At 35.6% G+C, this 20613-nt stretch overlaps 1 protein-coding gene across 1 annotated transcript; it reads left to right on the plus strand.

Moving 5' to 3' along the window:
* The first annotated feature begins 996 nt into the window (after positions 1-996).
* Positions 997-19014, plus strand: LOC116166831 (exostosin-1). Its single transcript, XM_031481987.1, has 5 exons — positions 997-2293; positions 14985-15186; positions 15251-15370; positions 16167-16409; positions 16458-19014. The coding sequence occupies exons 1-5, from the start codon at positions 1422-1424 to the stop codon at positions 17178-17180; spliced, it is 2160 nt and encodes a 719-aa protein (XP_031337847.1). The 5' UTR covers positions 997-1421; the 3' UTR covers positions 17181-19014.
* The last annotated feature ends 1599 nt before the right edge of the window (positions 19015-20613 follow it).

Consider the following 20613-nt stretch of genomic DNA (forward strand, 5'->3'; position numbering starts at 1 on the left):
GCATTGCGAGTCCATTTGACAGAACTCGCGGAAGAATTCTTTCGACACTTTTCTTGCCAGTCTAAACAGGCAAAAGTGCAGCTCGCCAAGTTCTCACCAACTTATCCATTTCGTTTCGATATTTTGGCGAGTAAACGTGGGAGTTTTATTATATTGTGGCACGTAAATGAGTACCCTGCTTTTTAATTTTGTAATAACAGTTCCTGAAGGTCTATCGCTGACATGCGAATAAAATTTTTAAATTGTCGGGATTATGATTCTCCGATTCTCAGGTCATCAATTAATTTATGGCAGGCCCCATACTTTTCTCTTCTTGGAATTCATTCTCTCACCCAACACTTTCTTTTATGCTTCACATTATTGCATAAAACTACAGCCGCGGCAACACAAAGATGTACCATTGGGACCATAACGTGAGATAAGTTCTCGAAAACAACTGCTAGGTATAGGTTGATGTATCAACTGACAGCATTTTCGGAAGCTAAAAGTGCTGCTAGTGTAAACAGTTTTGTGAGAACTTGCGACAGCAATGGCTCACCCAACGTGCCCGACAGTTTATATCACGACACTTATTACTCACAGTGTAATTACAAGTTTCTCCCGCGAGATGGTCGCAAGTATAACTTACTAGTCTATCTGCGCCTTATGAAGTTAACGCGTGATAGGAAAAAATGGAGCACCATAGTTTATAGCTTGATTTATAGTGACTTATCTGATATGTTAATGTATTTTCCGTACACCATGATGGTAGAAGGGTTTTGATTATAATAAATAATAACATTAATAACGTTACAATTCTTGTTGTTTATTCCATATTATGCTGTAAAGGATCATGACGGTTGCTTTCAAGTTGGGGCTATAATGTAACTGGAATTCACAGTGATGACCGAAGGCTTTATCATTGTATTTATAAATACAATTAAATAGCGCATTAAAGCAAATTCAAATTTAAGCGCGCTTGCGTTTGCGCAGTACCGAGGGAGTCGGTGTGCAACACATCTGCAAGTTGGCAAGTACAACTGTGACGGGAGTGTTTAGTGTTGATTGGAGTAGCGTGTGATATTTATGTCTTTTCGTGTTTTTTATAATGCCGTATTTAGTGAAGTGCAAATATTTGGAAATTGATGAATGAAATAGCCTTTGATGAGCGAGTGTATCGAAGGAAAACTCAATAAAAATGAAGGAAATTTATCATATCAATCACAACAAACACCTCTTTCATCTGAATGCTCAACTGTAGGAATAAATATCATTCAACATGAAGTCCAGGGTACCTCAATTTGGGAATTTGTTGTGTTGGAGGAGAATGCAGCACCCTTTTGTTATCATAAATCCCTTTACGAGTAATTTTGCTCGACTGCTTTACTATGTTCCTGCCTCAAGCATATCATGTTACCTTAGGATAGGTTAGAATATTAAAAATGCAGGCTAAGAAAAGATATTTACTGGTGTTTGTGTCTTGTGCTTTTTTAGCCTATTGTTACTTTGGTGGATATCGACTGAAAAGTGAAATTAGTGTTACCGAAATTAACTTCCTTCCAGATTTCGTCGATCTGAAAGCTATTAGAACAGGTAGTGCAATTAGGCATAAAGAAAGACCCATAAGTGAAAGTACAAATGAGTGTCGAATGGAGACTTGCTTCGATTTTAGTCGATGTCACAAGGATTTCCGTGTCTACATCTATCCACCAGATGACAGTTTGGTTCCCAGTCATTCCTATCAAAAGTTATTAAGCGTACTGGAAGAATCGCGATATTATACGAATGATCCTACGAAGGCATGCTTGTTTGTTCTAAATTTAGATACCTTAGATAGAGACCGTTTAAGTAACGACTATGTACGAAATCTCCAAATACGAATACAACGGTTACCATATTGGAATAACGGACAAAATCATGTTATATTTAATCTATATTCGGGTACGTGGCCAGCATATGCGGAGAATGGCTTAGATTTCGATACGGGAACGGCTATTCTTGCTAAAGCCAGTGTTTCGATTAATAGTATTCGGTCTGGATTTGATATTAGTATACCCCTTTTCCATAAGAAGCATCCCGAGAAAGGGGGAGAACCTGGTTTTGTTATTAGTAACAATTTTCCACTAAATAAAAGCTACTTACTTGCCTTCAAAGGAAAACGATACGTTCATGGGATAGGATCGGAAACTAGGAATGCACTTTTTCATCTTCACAATGAAAGGGATATCGTTATGGTGACCACCTGTCGACATGGGAAGAGCTGGAAAGATATGAAGGATGAACGATGCGATGAAGATAATAAGGAGTATGATAGGTAAGGCATTTCCTTTCTGACTTAATCCATATATAGGACAGGTTGTACAGGTGGAGGCGAGGCTGGAGGGTACTAAACACAGATTTTTTTGCATTTTAGTTTGATTTCAGCCTCGATTTCAGCGAGGATTTCAGTTATACCGCGAGTTATAGGTACTTACACGAAAATATCAATGAAAGTAGTGAGGATAAAAGACTTTATACGGGAAGATAAAAATTTATTAAAGAATATGGTACATTTAAAGAATCAATTGTGGGAGAAAGTCGGGAAACCTTGCGGGAAACTTTACGCGTCAAGTTGCTTATCTGGAATTTCTTAATCAGGAGGGCATTTCGATATGAGTATTCACTGAATAATCGCTGCAACATAAATTTAGGCTATACAAAAAATTGAGCAAAAAATTATAGATGTTTTCCACAAGGTTTTCCACGAGGTTTTCCATTAAAAATGACCTTTTCTTTTCTCCACATTTCTTTCTATAAAAAAATGTGCTTTGTATTTGTCGGTCTGTGTCTCTAAATATCCAATTTAGAAAGTGGTTGTTATAACGATCTGTCCATCTGTCTGTCCGGCTGTCCGTGTGCACGATAACTTTGTATAGAAACGTTTGATCGTTTTGAAAATCGATACATATGTTCTTCAGGATGTAATAAAGGTCGCCGTTGGCTATGTAGACCAACGGGCCAAAAAGTTACAGCCCAAAAACTGCCCAAACCTCCAAAAAGTTTCTTTAACCTCGCAAAGAATATAATTAAGAATGTCCGGTTTTCTGTTAGTAAATATTCCTTAAACCTCAGCCAACTACACAGATTCAAAAAAAAATGTTGCGCACGCGCATTCCAACTTTTGTATTTGCGCAATCCCAATTTTTTTATTTGTTAAGATATTTAAATGACATTTTTTATCTAGGCACCTCGAATAAAGTAAAACAAATGCAAAACATTTGTTTTGCGCATGCGCAGTCAGTTTTTTTAAATTTTTTAAAACATTTAAGTGAAATTTTGTAGGCACCTCGAATAAAACTAAAACTCATGCCGATTTAAAAAATTTGTTTTACAAGCTATATCTGGTGGGATACAATCAACCCCTTAAGGTATATTGTAAAAATCGAGGTAAAAATGATGTATGTGTGAAGATCTCGAGGATCATTCAGTATTCAGTTGTATCGGCTTTTACTCCATGACATCGAACTTACCTACCGAGCTACCACGAGTTGGAATGGCCACCCAATTTTGTTTTGAAGTCGTAATGGTCCTCTTCAAGAAAAAAGCGGGTGATGCTCTATACACCACATTGCATACAGGGTCTGCTGGTCAGCCAATGGATTACTCCTCGGATTACTCGTATAAAATGTTTTTTTTTGTGGTGTTATGCGAAAACGTGAGTATATTTTTAAATTTCAAAAAATTATAAATTATAATTAATTATTATACAGAGTGGCCCAACGAGAAGTATACAGAGAGCTGTTAGGGTATTAAATTTAGAAATTTCGAAAAATCCTCGAACACGTCAATTCTGTATTCGAGGGGGACAACTTTTGGAATACAAATCACGAACCCAAGTCTTCACCCCTCTACATAGGGAGCTTAACCCCTAAAATTTTAAATGGAATCCTATGGCAAATGGCACATTATTTGAAAGCCAATTTAATCGTGATTACTAATCTGCTTTGCTTTTTAAATTCTTTTGATTCGTTTCGGAGATATTCACATTTGAAATGGTTTTTTTCCCCTGATTTAAGTCATTTAGATTACTTCTTGTGGGGATATTTAAAGAATAAAGTTTATGCTACTCCGCCCGGAACATTATGGGGGTTGCGAGCACGTATAACCATAGTGTAAGAATAGAATACACTATGGTATAACTCAACAATTTCGAGCGATTATCCCTGAAATCTTGCAACATGTACGGCAGCGTTTTGAAGCAAATCTTTATTATTGCATGGAAGCAGGCGGAAGGCAATTCGAGCATTTATTGAAATAAATGTTGTGTGTTTAAAGCGAGGTTTAAAGTTATTTGTTATTTTTTGCACAATTTAAACCTTTTTTAATACAAGGTGACTTAGATCGCATTTGTTTTGGTTTCAAATTCGAATATCTCCGAAACGAATCAATAGAATTTAAAAAGCAAAGCAAAGTTTCGAAATTTCTAAATTTAATACCCTAAAAGCCCTCTGTATACTTCTCGTTGGGCCACTCTGTATACCAACTGAGTACTAAAAGGCGTCTGAGTAGCGACTGAATCCAAAATTGTCGCTGGTCTTCTCTAATATAATATATATATAATAATACGTTTATATGAAACGCGAATGTACGTACAATGTACATTGACGTTTCAGTTAAAACATATTTCTTCGTTTGTGGTTATAGCATTACAAGTTTGGCGGATGCGGTTGGTGAAAATTATTTATTTTAAGAAAATGTGTTTTTTTTACTGGTGGTGATCAGTGCGCCGCAAATTATCAGGTGTTTTAAAATATCGAATGTTTCGATAAAATTTATTGAAAAGAACGATATAACTAATGTTGTGCGCAACGATGCCGCCATTAAGTCACTAAAGTGGTACCTATGCAGCAGCCGTTTCTATTTGTCCGAAATGTAAATCGCAATCGGAGGCTCAAACCATATTCCATATACCATATCAAGTTATTCACTCATATTTTAACTGAAAGAAATGCTCGAACAAATGTGTGTATTCTTCTCAGAGTTGTATATCAGTAAATAGAGAGACAGTGTTGTTGCAGAAAATTGGTGAGTGTGCGCCTCGGTGTGCGCAGTAATCGACAACAGGGCCGGCTTCAAATTAAATGACCCTTAAAGCAGGCTCGGCGTGAAAATAATATGGTTTCTAATTGCAACAAAAATTGAAAAGAAATTCAATGTGTGGTGAAGGATTTTGTTAACACTGTGTCTTGAATAAATAAGAAACATTACAATCGTTAAGTACTTTTAATACAGTAGACTACAATACAAAGCTGGTAAGGGGCTTACACAGAATCGAGAAGAGATTTTTTTGGGATTCTGGTATAAAGGGAATCGTATACTATTTGTCGTGCGATCGAGTTTAAAGATTTATTTATGAACTCAGTAAGTATAAAAATAAGCAATGAAAGAATAAAATAAGTTGAAATTTTATTTTGGTGCGGGACAGAATTTCAGATGTGTATATGACGAAAACACAGTTCGAATAAGGGTAGCCACAAAGTCGACAAACTTCAAATGCCAATAACTCAAATATCTCAAAAATGGAGCATCGGCAGAGGATATGTACATTGGCACCACGCTCAGAAAGACCCTGACAGGGCGTGCCCGAGGGCGCTAGAAATTTAGACTGTATATTCCGAGGTACATTCTCATGCAAAATTTGACTGTAGTAAATATACGAGTAAATATAAATAAGTAGGCCACGCGATATGAGGGGAAGGGGAAACAGTAAAATTATTAATTTTATTTCTACAAAACGTAAACAACGTTCAACACAATTTACAATTCTGATGCACTTCTGCTGTGTAAATATGGGCAGTTATTTGAACAATCACATTGAAATGAATACCGCTCACATTGACTAAAGTAACACATAACAAATTGTACATTGTCAATAAATTCATTTGTGGGAGGAATGTTATTTGCTTCTAACCAAGAACTTCGCCAAGAACGTATCACTTCCTTACGATTATTAATTGTTGGTGGCGAGGTTGGTGGCTTATTTATTTGAACACTACGGTAGGGTGCGTTATCCATAACCACAATTGAGTTTGCTGGTAAATTTGGTATAAGCTGCTTCTCTAACCACTGCATAAAGTTGGTATGATTTATATCATCTTCATAATCCCCCGCTTTACTGTGCGGCATCCTCTACAAAACCAGAACGACTACCAGCACGATGTACCTCTGACCAGCCCTATTGGATTTATAAACTTCTGATACTTCATCTGATTGTCAGCATTTACTCACTCCATACTGTCACTTCTTTCCATTACCAACCTACTTTTGTCCTGACACTTCTGGTATCGAAAACAAAGTTTCAACAATTGCTTGCGAAGAGTTTTCCTTCCACTCATATATAGTTGATCTTTTCTTGCATTTTTTCTAGGAGTTTAAAATAACCTTTATTTATGCACATATCGTCGCCTACTAAACATATATGACTAAACAATGAAATGGCGGTTAAGAGTATAATGCGAGGTATAATGTAATGGGCATGCTTAAATTATTGCTTCAACTCCAAAGCGTCTGTTTATTTACAAATGAATCTGAGGCATCTGAAAAGTTATTGCTCTGTTTTGTGATTATGTAACTGAATTGAGCGAATGCAGCCACAATCGTGCTGATTCCTCTTTGACGCACTTAGCATGTTTCCCAATGGCTCCGCCATTAGAGGTCGGCCACTGTAGTTGGAGTTATTTTTCCACGTGAAGGTCCTATGTACTGCCTCTCTATTTACTTTTATACAACTCTGTGGTATTCTTCATGGTTTCTCACACAATTACTCTCTCTTTTTAGCGCATTTTTCCAGCGGTTTGATACGCTGTTTCAGCCACTTTCTCTGGCCGTCTGCCTGTCCGCGGCCTAATTACTACAGTTTTCAACATATTTAGTTCTTTCTTTTGGCATTCGGTAGTGTATTGCTTGGCACCTGAGCCAAGGAAAATCCTCGGGAAAATCTTGACGATTAAATTGCGCATGCACCGGCTGCGCAATTTATTAAACATGCGGCAAAAATTTAAGGGGCTATTCCTTGGACTATTCTAAGGATATTTTGTTCTTCGATGATTTTTGATAGGGCGCTTTGTTTCGAAGATACGGGGCGAAAAAGAATTTCGACAAAAACAATTTATTACCAAAAAAATTACATAGGTATAATGTTTCTTAATCTACATGAACTGTTCAAAATGACCACCCCCCGCTCGGATGCAAGAATCCAATATTCTCATCGACTCACGAACTCTTTCAAAAACACCAGGATCGTTTCTGATTGCGTTACACCCAGTAATTATCCGATTTCTTAAATCAAATCAAAGCGCCTGTATCAAAAATCATAGAAGGACAAAATATCCTTACAATAGTCCAAGGAATAGCAATTTACATTTTTGCCGCATGTTTTAAATACCCTGTATATTAATATATTATGTTGAAATTTTAACCACAGATACTTCTAGTAAAATCAAATATATCGCATATAGTAAAAATCGGATGTGCGCAATGCCAACTTTCTTATTTATGGAGATCTTTGAAATTTTAACCAGATTTTACTTATGAAGGATTTATCTCCTTTTTATTTGCCTGTTGGCCAACATGTTCTTTGAATGAAGCATGGTATCTTCGATGGTACCGTAAGCGCTTTTAGTAGAGATTAACTCCTTGCTTTCAGCTTGCAATGGTGCGTATTTAAGTTTGATAAAATAAATTATAAAGTTAGACAGTGACTGCTTCTAATAATATTTTGTTGGAAAAGTTTTCGTTTGGTCCAAACGAAAAAGTTTGATGATTACTTTGCGAAGTTGCGGTTTCCCAGCGAGCCTAAATACAACTAATGGCAGTGCCTTTTTCTCGCTTCTTTAAAGTTCAAATTTAACGCAGAATACTGTGAAACTTTAAAATTCTAGTGGACCAATTTAATCATTTTCCCAAGGATGTTGCTCAATGCAAATTCGGTTGTTAGAGTTAGATCTAATTCTCCGTGAAACTAACTTTCTGGCTACAATTAATGTATGCACACCAAATTAAATTTGACGTAAATGCTTGCTCTGATGCAAACTAGTTTTGCTCCCATTATCGTTTCTTTTAATTAAAAAGTTGGTAGGGATATTCTATAAATCCGAGTATAAATCCATGTACTGTACTTATGATATTCTTTTGGGTTTCATAGACCCGGTTAGCCATACCCTTAATATTGTCAGAAGCATAATTACCTACCAAACAGATCAGCGGCGTACCTAATTTCTCTCTAATTCCCTAGTTTTATTAGATACGTTAAACCTCGCGTTAAACTTCCTCATATATCGCTTTGCCTCTAATTTAATAATATCTTAAGTGCATATTATGCGTTCAGAAATAATTACAGCTTAAATGTGATAAGTAATTTGGCAAAAATTCTCAGTCTCAGCGAAATTACCAACGATGCCAATTTTTCTCAAACAGGTAATTACCACAATTTTAAATAAAAGGCGTTGGAAAACCTTTTCGACAATGGTTTTGCCGGAAATGAATACTCCTAAAATCGTTAATCATTTTTGATCACTGCATACAGTGTGTTAACTGAACGCTTATTTTATGACAGTACAGTGGTGGGTACCTTCTCCTTGTTTTTATAATTGAATACCCCCTTGAAATTGGAAATACCACAGTACTAGCTGTAAATACAGTAGGCGCGGTAACCCCGGCACCCAAATATTTAGCGCATTTTTTAAGAATTAAAAATAATGTGCTATTGTTTGCGTTTTGTCTGTTCATCCGGACCCACTTCTGCCGTTTCGAACTGCTTTTAGGCGAATGGTCCTAGAGGCCTGGAATTTTTTGCAATAGGTAGCTTATACTTTGAAGGTGTGTCAGAGGCCATCAAATTTTGCTGTCTTAAGAGGGGGCTCTCCCATGAATTATTTCTTAAGATGCTGTTTTTCAAAGTAAAACGTGCATAACTGCAACGCATTGGTCTCAGATTTTGCATATGCATGCCTTTAGTGGTGCCAAGTAGGACTTTTGAAAGAGGAGGGAGGGGACATCCGTTCTACCCTTCATGGTATTCTAATGCAAGGTCTCATTGAAATAAATTGATTTGTACAAACCATAACTTTCCCGCGCGACTCTTTTTCTTGAAAAGTCTCAACGAAATGCATTAATTTCTACCAACCATAGTCCTACGCCTCGACCCCTTATCGTGTTCGGATATATTCCCATATCTCCAGAACGGATTGTCGGAAGATGGTTTATTTTGTTTGAGTGCAGAGCACTTACAAAAGTTGATGCCAAAGGAGTGGTGAGTTTCCATATACTATAGTTTTAAAATTGGGAAAATGTTCATCTCTTGTTACATTTAGGTAAATTCCTATAAGATAAAAACATTAACACCGACGTGGATGTAGTAACCAAAGAGCCTTTTCTCCCAAGAAAGTAAGTAGTTTAGTAACTAGAATTATCTTATCTGACTTATGACAAACTTTCTTGCTGTTTTGCATATTTTCATCATTTGTTCCCTTCTTATACGTGGGACCCAACTATACTTCCTGCAGGCGAGAAATATGCCTAACTCAGGTCTTTCCATAAGTTTACTTCAAGCCTTAAAATTACGTTATTGTTCGTCAAATCTGTATGAAACCGTGTTAACAGTTCCCGTTCACGTCGAGGATTGCCGTGCTAAAAAAACGGATCCACTTTTATGAGAGAATGCTGTACCATTGAATTTATAACAATGGCTGTACGTATAACGTCGCTTAAAACGTAATCCTTTTCCAGGGCCCCAGGTTGTTACTTTTGTAGTAGCCAAATATTTTTTTTCTTTGATAGATTATAATATGATTAAAGTTTAAATACGCATTACGCAATCCTGCAATTACTCTCAAAATATATTTCCGTAACACTCAACGTAATTGTGTAGAAAATTTGGTCTTACAATCAATATTGTTTATTCACGTAGGTTGAGTAAAATGTCTTCATCTCCATAAGTTTTCCTTGAGTGCTCATTATTCATTAAAATACAATTTTCTCGTTTAATTGTAAATTTGTTAACACGCCCATGGGTATTACCTCGATGTATTTAGATCTATTTTTACCATAGGTACATAGGTTGCATTGTCATACTTTTATAAAAGAAATTAAATAAATTTTGGGCGTATTTTCATGATTCGGATATTTTCCGATGTGGTAATTATGGAAATAAGACGATTTAATCCGGAAACTTCAGTATAAATTAAGGAAAGTTAGAATTTTCACAAAAACGCGGAGATTGAATGAAATTTGTAATTTCGATCGGTAGTCTATTTAATAGGGTTTTCTTTCTGCGACTGTTTTACTATACTATACTCGATACTCTACGGACTTTTGGAGCAAAAATGTTCTGAAAAATTGATATCCCAATAACCCATCTTGGTACGGGTTTTCACTGCTATGGTAAACATAAATCCGATCAACTTCGCTGCCTTCAAACGACAGTGGCGGCGACCGTGTGACACAAAATGTCTCTCCTGCGTACCTGAGAACACACTGTTTTTGTATGCAGTTTATTTCCGATAACAGGACAATGTTTTGCTTTTCCCGACGACAAATGTATAAAATTCGTTACGTGTTAACAATGTAATTTTGAACTCTGTCCGTTCCTTCATACCATTGAATTAAAAGTTTTTATTCAATTCCGTAGTGATGCCGCCGAGTCTCGTCTCGAAAATTCGGTGAGACGAGGCTAACCATGAGTCTCGACGAGACTTCTTTGACGGGATTTCGCCGCTGTCCCACAAAGCAGCTGGTCGAACTTAAAATTATAACAATATATTTCTTTTTGTTGATTTCCTTCTCTTTTTTGCAACATGTAGAGACTTGTGATTTTCAGCAAAATTTATATCCTGAGAGTTGATTAAGGATGTGGATAATATTGATGAGCCTTGTCTTGAGGTTTGGTATGCATGGTTTGGTGTATTGAAAGGGTCAGATATAGCAAGTTCACCTTTGTGAACAGGAAGGGAAAAGAGCTGCGCTTCTAGCTTTGCTGTTTCACCTCCCAGTAGTGTTGGCAAAAATTGATCATGCAATGCATTAGTAAGGGGTTCAAAAAATTCTTCTGCATTGCTTATAACACGCAGTAGAAAAGACCATTTAAATTGGGCTGCTTTAGTTAGAGCACTGATGTAGTACTTAAATATCGTAGGTCTTATACAACTGTAACTTTTCTTAAATCCAGGAAGCCTTCGACAGCTTTATTTTATTTTATTGGTGGACAAGATTTCTCAAGAATGTTTGAGAAAGCGGATAGGTCGGTAATCGCCAAATCCGTTTGAATCCCCTTTTCATGTGGACAAGAACCACCAGTGTTTAGTGGCAGTAATTTAGTTTTTTCAGATACAGCATATGATTGTTAATTTTTTGCTAGTTGTTCAAATTCTGTATTACAAAGTAAAACAGTGCTAGGTACCAATTTTGTCTTAAACGTCTATTACTCTACGTACTCGCGCATGTAGTTCACATGAGTCATGCAACTCATTAAACTAATAGGGACGCATGTGTCTTACCTAGTTTTCCTAATCAGAAGCAGGGACTGAAATGGGCCAGGGGAGCAAGTGTCCAGGGAAAAGCATTTCAGCATTAACAGACCGTTATAATTCTTCTACATTAATCTAACTATTGAATGTAATTTGATGCTGATGTACAAGATTTGAGTTACTGTTGCTGTATTCGCTTCAGAAACACTAACTAAACACATATTTTTGAAAAAAGGTTGGCATGTAAGGGATTGTTTTCTATAGCCATGTAGAGAAAATAATAAAATCGTTTACAAAAAAATTGTACCCATTTTTTACCTAGACATGACGGTTTTCAACTCGGTTTTCAACGTATGGCATATCTTCATTAAATGGGCATGAAGAAGATTTTATATAAAGCGTTTTATATAAATCTCTGCTAGTTCTCGCAATAATCGACACCCTGTATATAAATTAATTAAGTAACATTGAATGAAATATAAGATTAAAGCAACTAGTAATCGCAGCTTACAAAAGAAATTACCTAAAATGATCTAAAACGTAGACATTTGATGAACTTTTAACATGTCCAAAAAATGGTGATCGCAATAGCCATCTAGTTTGTGCTATCATGTCAAGCAGTTCATGCTCATTACACAAGAAACTGGAAAAATATGCGTATAAATTTCAAGAGATTACATAGCACCACAACAGGTGACTACCACTACTGCATCAAGCTATTTAATGTATTACCATATAGCTGCTGTAATTTGCAAACTACCCAGTTTAAGACGCTCATAAAAAGGTATTTAGTAAACAAGGCTTTTTACAGCATTGAGGAATTTATCTCTAACGACTTTACTGACCTAGTCAATTAGATGATCTTCTGCATAGCAATTGTATTTGTGATAAATCTAATCTCAGTATAAATGTAATTCATTTTCTGTGATAAAATAGCCTATCATAACATCATTCTTACATCAGTGATATAACCAATGGTGTTATCTGTGTGAGGTATAATCGAGGGGTCTCTCACTGCCCGCAATATGTGTACACATTTTGTTTTTGCACTGTACAGTGTCTAGCAGTGTTCTGCAGTGTGCCGCAGTGTGTCACAGTGCACCTTAGTGCGTCACAGTGTGCCACAGTGCGTCACAGTGCGCCACAGTGCATTGCATATCCCTTATTTCCGTCCACAGTGCCGTTCCGAATGCCGCAGTGTGACGCCATAAATTTATTTTATGATTGTGCGCAATGTGGTCGGTAAATCTTAATTTATAATTAATGTTTCTAAACCAATAATAATTAAAAAAAAATAAAGCTGGGGATCAAATTTATAAAGGGACAAAGTGTCGCATTATTAGTGATCCTAGAGATCGTTTATAATTTTGTATTGCTGTATGTCTGTCTTCGTGTCTGTCCGTGGGTATGACAACTTTGTTTAGAAACGCCCGATCGCTTTGAAAATTGGCACACAATATTCTTAAGGATATAAGAAAGGTCGCTATTGTTACAAAGAACATATGAATGTCTGGTTTTTTGTCTTAGTACACATTCTTTAAACCTCATGCAACTATGCAAATGAAAACGAAAATTACGCATGCGCAACCCAACTTTTGTATTTGCGCATGCAATGTTTTAAAAGCGATGCTGATCTAGTGGGACAGAATCAACCCCTTAAGGTGTATTGTAAAATTTATAGATGCGTGAAGATCTCGAAGATCGTTCGGTATACAGTTGTATCAGATTGTTATCAATAAAGAATGATGACAATGTTGGATACGCAGTATATCATAGTGACTACAAGCTTAGATTTAGTTCAAAACTCTCTAAATACACTTCCATTTATTCGGCAGAATTGATTGCAATAGTAGAAGCGTTAAAATACGTCCTCAGCTTAAGGTACAATCGACTTATAATACTTACTGACAGTTTAAGCGCTATTAAGAAATTGAAAAATTTTGATTTCTACCGAAATAATAACCACCTCCTTAAGAATATTTTTGAACTTTATTTCCAAGCGCGCAAGCAAGAAAAAAATGTTATCATAGCTTGGATAAAAGCGCATGCAGGAATTGAAGGTAACGAAATTGCTTACCTTCGTGCTAAAGAGGCAGCAAACAGTAGAGATATTAGTCTTAGCTATCATATTCCTAAAAGAGATGTCATGGTGTGTATTAAAGCACACATATTAGAGGTATGGAATGCACAGTACAGGATGGGAACAAAAGGGCAATACTACAAACAATTAGAACCAAACTTACCTCAACAACCATGGTATAAAAATATCTCCAGCAGGCCTTTTATTGCAACCATTTGTCGATTGAGAGCCAATCATGGCAGATTCCCTTCACATCTACATAAAATAAAATTAGCAGACACTCCAATATGTTTGTGTGGTAGTGAAGGTTCAATGCAACACCTTATGTTGGAGTGTAGCAATCACTCGACTTTTAGAAATGAATTCTACACAAATCTACAAAAATGTACAGACAGACGGACAGACTGACGGAGGTAGACAGACAGTTCAAAATTATAGACGTTCTCGAGTATCGTTAATAAACGGCAAAACTGTAAAATTATGGTAGGTACATGAAAAAAATTGAGGTTTTACAATAACTTTTTTCGTAAGCGACGCAAAAAAAATCCTTCCTTGGCCCTTGGTGCTTGCCTCGACACCATAACGAACTAAATAGTAAATAGCGAAAAAAGTAGAAGAATAGCTCTTAATATAAAGAACTAGTAGCGATCGAACGCCGGTAGGAACGGACGGACAGACGGACACAATAGCACATTTTTTTTAAATTTTTGTGGAAATGCGCTAAAAAGGTAAAATACAATAATGGAATATAGTGTTTGAGTAGTCTTATTTTTTCAGTATCTTCATTTCTTTTAACAGAAATACCAAAATATGCAATGCATCGCAGTGTTCTGCAGTGTGTCGCAGTGCATCACAGTGCCCCGCAATGCATCGCAGTGTCTTGCAGTGTTCCCATTTTTAAGAACACTGCGGAGCATGTGTACAAATTTTTTCGAGTGAGAGACCCCTCGGGTATAATTATATTGTGTATTCAGTCGAATATGTGTTAACTTATATCAATAGTAAGATGTACAAGTCCCAACAATGACACGTGTAAAAGTGTAGAAACTTCTAACACAATATACTATCTATCTATCTATCTATCTACGAAGCTAAATAAGAGCGACGTGAATTTCGCGATTTGGGGCTTTGGGCAGTTTTTAAAAGATCGTTAAACAATTTTCGCATATTTGACGGAAAGTACGTCAAGATCGCTGAGGGAAAATGTGTTAGGTCCTGTGTTAAGAAAAAAATGCACAAAACAATAGAGGGAATCCAAAGCAAACCAATTTTCAATTATGTACCAATAAAAAATTGATCGTAATTAATAATCGTTTAAATTCGCGTTGGGTCATACACTCATACAGCAGTAGTTACTCCAATTACTACTTAAATTGTAGTCTCGACAAGAGACGCTTGAAATCTGACTGCTAAATTTTTTGCAGATATGATTACGAGGTATTGCTGCAAAATTCCACCTTTTGTTTGGTTCCACGTGGGCGTCGCCTGGGTTCATATCGTTTTCTCGAAGCTCTACAGGCTGGTTGCATTCCCGTTCTCCTTTCCAATGGATGGGCGCTTCCATTCGCCCAAGTAATTGATTGGAGTAAGGCCGTTGTATGGGCAGATGAACGATTGCTACTTCAGGTGACTGCGATTCACTTTTAGTTTTAGTTAAATTTTTTAACTACTAACTCTGAATTGTCTTTAGGTTCCAAATACTGTACGCTCCATTTCGCCTACGAAAATTTTGGAATTACGTCAGCAAACTCAAATATTGTGGGAAAAGTATTTTTCCTCGATTGAAAAGATCGTTTTTACTACATTAGAAGTAAGTATATAAATACATATTGAAATTTGTTTATATTTATTTATAATCTTCGCTTAATTCAACAAGAGTACTCACTAATTGGTGTTCAACTCAGTTCGTTCAGGTATAATGTGTTGTTTAATAGAGTAAAATAAAATAGAGACCACACAAATCATTTTATTATAACATTAAATTATCGATAATTGAAAGTGATTGTTTGAACCTTAATTATAATAATATTGACGGTTGATGTTAAAATCTCCAAGAGAGAATAAATTAATCACAACCAACAGAAGTATTGGCGAATGATGACTCATTAGCTACTATGGTGAAAAATAGAGAGGTGCTCCCCCAATTGTGAATCAATTTTGTGATCGTCAAACAAAAGAAAAGAGATGGCAAAAGCAAGTACAGTCTATCACACATCCACTAGTGGGGTTTTACGTTGTTTTTTTTTTCCAAAATCACTATCGCCTGGTTAAATCCTAAAAAGTGTAGAAGATAAATTGTAGAGGACTCAATATTCTACAAGAAAGTTCACGAGGGCATATGTCTACCCTTATCCTTCATAGTCTATTGTTTGACATCATGGTATAAATCCCAGACAATTGATGTAAGTTGTCTGCAGTTGGAAACACCCAAGTTTGGAGGGTAACGTATAGACCGACCAAAGCTGTCTACTCGAAAATCAAAGATTCAAATTCATTGACTGGTCTCGAAATGCGTTCTGTGTATGTGTGCGGCTCGGGTGTAATTTGCGCATTGATAACATTTACAAAGGATATATGTAACGCTAAGTAAGTGTATTATTTTACAGATAATTAGAGAGCGCCTTCCAAAGCAAACTCCAAGAGATGGAACAGTATGGAATAATTCTCCTGGAGCGCTTCTTACTCTGCCCCAATTCTCAGACTCTCCTCTACAGTTTCCATTCACAATGGAAGAAGGCGTGGATCAGTTTACCGCTGTGATCTACTGCCAGCTAGGTTCCTTGGTAATTTCCTCGTCTCCTCTTTACCGTCTTATTATCAGTGTTGCGCGTAGCAAATATGTCGCCAGAGTAAGTATTTTTGATCTACATATTGTTATTTACAATCTTTTCCCATAGATAATTATTGTGTGGTCTAATGACAAGACTCCACCTCCAAAAGGGCGTTGGCCATCTCTTCCAAGACATGTTCCATTAACGGTGCTGCAATTTTCTTCCGATCCAAGTAAGCCTAGTATTTCGCAAAGATTTTATCCACATCCTCTAATTCAAACCTCTGGAGTGTTGTCATTAGACGAAGATACCGTTTTAACGACGGATGAGGTGAACTTTGCTTTCAAGGTGTGGATGCAGTTTCCCGATCGGATAGTGGGGTATCCAGCCAGGTCTCATTATTGGGACGACGCCAAGGGTTCCTGGGGTTATACGTCAAAGTGGACTAATGATTATTCTATAGTTTTAACTGGCGCAGCATTTTATCATCGCTATTATAATATTTTATATACTGAATGGCTTAGTCCTTTGTTGCATAAGACAGTGGAACAAAGTCAAAATTGTGAAGACATTTTAATGAATTTTCTAGTTAGTCATGTAACTCGTCGGCCTCCTATTAAGGTAACCCAGAGGAAACAGTACAAGGAGCAACCTCCCAGTGGTGGACGATCGCCTTGGAACGATCCAGATCATTTTATTCAAAGACAGACTTGCCTTAATACATTCGCGGCTGTATTCGGTTACATGCCTTTACTCCGATCCAATTTACGTTTAGATCCTGTGCTCTTTAAAGATCCCGTGTCTAATTTACGAAAGAAATATCGTCAAATTGAACTGATAGGTAGTTAGTTGTTATTGTAATTACTTGGCCATTTTTAGTCCAGGAACTTTTAACAAAAAATATTCCCAAAATAGAACTAATGATGTAGTTGATTTTTGGTAGGGTGATGAATAAACATAAATAATAAATAAATAAAATATAACAAATTATTTCCCTTGGTGAACATTTGACATATTTATTTCACTTGATTGCTATACACAAAACCAATGTCTGATTCAACTTTTGTGCATTCTCAGGGAGTGTCTAGATAATCCAGTAAATACTTGGGAGTCCCTTATGTCTCGCGTTTATATAGTACGCAACAGAGCCATTTTTTCACATTTTATTTTTATTTTATTTGCTGCTTGTATTTGATATCAATCAGGTAATTAATGGATTACATGCTCCAGAACAGCATCCAGATGTCACTACGATCTTGCAGTATAGTATTATACATGTATCTCTAACATACATATTGTTATTCTATTTTTAATGTATTTTCTTATTATGTTGTGCAAAACAAAAGTGCGCGCACGCCATCAAATTTTTGATGTTCTTATACTGTAACAATGCCACTTGTGATTTAAAGTTGGAGTGTTTCATTTATAATTTTTTTAATTCTTCTTTTGCCATTAATCCACTATATTCGAAAACTATACAATAATCTGCTTCGGATAAGTCTTGGACTCACACTTCTCGCCTAGAGGTCTATTCATTTGAAATGCAGTGGAGAATTTTCAGAAAATACTCACTTTACCATACACCAACACCAAATCAAAAATTGGATTTACATCATTTAATTTTATTTTTTACCTAAAGTTCGTGGACTACTTTTAAGTGATTTTAGTAGAAAATTTTAAATTGTATTATAAACGAAAAATGCTCATTTAAAATTAATTGTACTTTTTCGATGGATCGCGCTTAGTTTTTTTTTGTTATTTGCAATTGAGGTAGCTTTATATGTTTACTATTTTGTCTCTTGTGAACGCGGACCGTTATACGAAACACAGGTACAATGACGAAGTTTATAATTTTTTTAGTGATTGTAGTATTTATTGTAAAATATTTTATACATGAAAATTATAAAGAGCAGCTAGAAACTGTGAGATTGGCTGCTATATATTGATTGCCTATTGTCTAAAGAGTAATTATGTATTAATGATAAAAATAATATTAGATAATAAAGCCAAAGTTTTTTATGAACATTAAAGTATTGTCATTCCATGTAATTTTTAATGTAGTGCGTAAATATCATTGCTGAATTTGTAGTTCCTCAATGGCATTATTAATTTCGTACTTAATGCTGGCGTTTGTGCCATAAAAGCAATAATCTTTTGTTGATCATGATTCATGACAATGCCATAGGTTTGTTCTTTGCGTGATATTGTTGACCAATCTAAATTGTAGATATGAGTCTTGGAAGCAGTGTAACCAATAGTCATTTTACATTTTATTGACATTTGTTATTTTTGATTTAATTTTATTTCTACGAAGAAAGGATATTTCCCTATTTTTACGGTTGTTACATCTATAAAAAATCGTATATATATATATATATTTCATAATTGTAAATATATTTTTAAGAGTAACAGTACTAAAAAAAAATAATTATTTGTTTGTCAATTCATGTAAATGTCATAGTACTGTGCTTGTATATTTTCTCCTATGTTATATTTTGGTACATATACGTACTTTAATTAAACTAATATTTTGTACAATTTTGTAAACATTTGCATACGTAAAATCATTGTAAACAATACAATTATATATATATCCATAAAAGTGCTGAAAGCTGTTATTTTCTTGGTAGTCTAGTAAAATCAGATAGAGCACAACTTGAAAAATAAAGGAGCTGAAAGCATATCAGTTATAGTCATTATTTACAGATTTGTACAGGGTGAGTCAACTATTGCGCGGAGTAACTTAATACCTTGAAGATAAGATTTTTCGGTAGAGTGCTTTTGTAGGTCCAAACTTCAAAGTAACAAAACTTCATATTAAAAATCTCACTTTTTTTAAATGGAACATCCTGTTTTTTCTGTCATCTTTTAGCTAAAGTTAGTGTGCATAATCCTTATTAAACTATGAAAGGAACTAATAATATCCTATCACGGGCAATGCTGTGCGTTGAAGCCTGTGGCGGCCATAATTTCGGAGCCAAAGTTTGTTTACTGTTTTGCATTTTCATGTGTATGCGATCCTTAAGTCTCGAAGTGTGCGATTAAAAACATTATTGAACAGTGGTACTTTGTAGTGCACGGAAGTGACAGCCGAAAAACACAGGAAGGAATGTCGTTTCACAGGGAATTATAGGTTACTTTTGGGTGAAATAACAAACTAATTTGTGCTTCTCTTTACGATCATTATTATCAATCCTCACTCTTTCCTTCTCTAACGTATAATCAATGATGGAAGGATGGTGTTCAGGAATTCAACACGGTTACTGTGGCAACCCTACTTTAAAGCATGAACCAATTATATGCCTTCCAAGCAGGAAAGCTTATGAACTGGCTTGAGTGAGTACCTATACTGGAATTGCATTGGGTGTAGCTCGAAAATTTGAATTTACATTCGTGGACAATTATGTTTTTAGTTTATCGTAAAAGCACAGGTCAAATTAAGTCTTGGCATTGAATATATTCAACGTTATAAATAATAGCAGAGTTCTTTGGTCATAGCTTTGTAGTTGTAGTAGTAGTATGTTTTTATATATAGAACATGATCATTGGATAGTTATATGAATGTTCAATGAACATGACAATCGTTAGCCGGAGTACCAGAACATAATCCTCAGTCGATTCCTGTAATTTTCTGCAGTTAGTAGCGACAGCACTAGATTATTAAACGAACGTTAGATGTCAGAACGATATTACTTTGGCAGAATTTCTAATTTAAAAAAACGTGCTGCGGTTATCTAATTTTGCAATAGTTATTTTGTTACGTTTATTTTATGGGTGCCTACATTTTATACATAAATTGCAACAAATATAACCGGTTATTGGCGTTTCCTGTTGCCAATTTTGCATATTAAAAATTGATTTTTGTCGATGCGCAGAACTGAGGAAAAAATAACCCATATAGAATATAAGCGTTTGTAGCTTCTTAGATTTAATGAAATACCGTAAAATTTCAATTTTTAATTTTATAATCAATAATGAAGTAATAAGTATGCACCCTGTTATATAGGCAACCCAAAATACTCGAAGTTCAGAAAAAACCATTGTATAATGTATATGTTACTGGTAATCTGTATGTCAGGTATCCTCTACAATTCCTAGGAAACGTATTGCAATTCCGAGTTTGTTTAGGAAATATTTATAAAATCATAATGGCTGGCCATTGTTATAAATTTGAGGTGCATTTACTTTTACAACTTAGAGGAAGAGAAATTACATCTGCCATTGGTAGGGGCTGTATAACAAATTTCCTTCTCTCAATTATATACACATTTCCTAGGGATTA

Source organism: Photinus pyralis, unplaced genomic scaffold (genome assembly GCF_008802855.1).
Source record: "Photinus pyralis isolate 1611_PpyrPB1 unplaced genomic scaffold, Ppyr1.3 Ppyr1.4_LG3b, whole genome shotgun sequence".
Classification (NCBI taxonomy): domain Eukaryota; kingdom Metazoa; phylum Arthropoda; class Insecta; order Coleoptera; family Lampyridae; genus Photinus; species Photinus pyralis.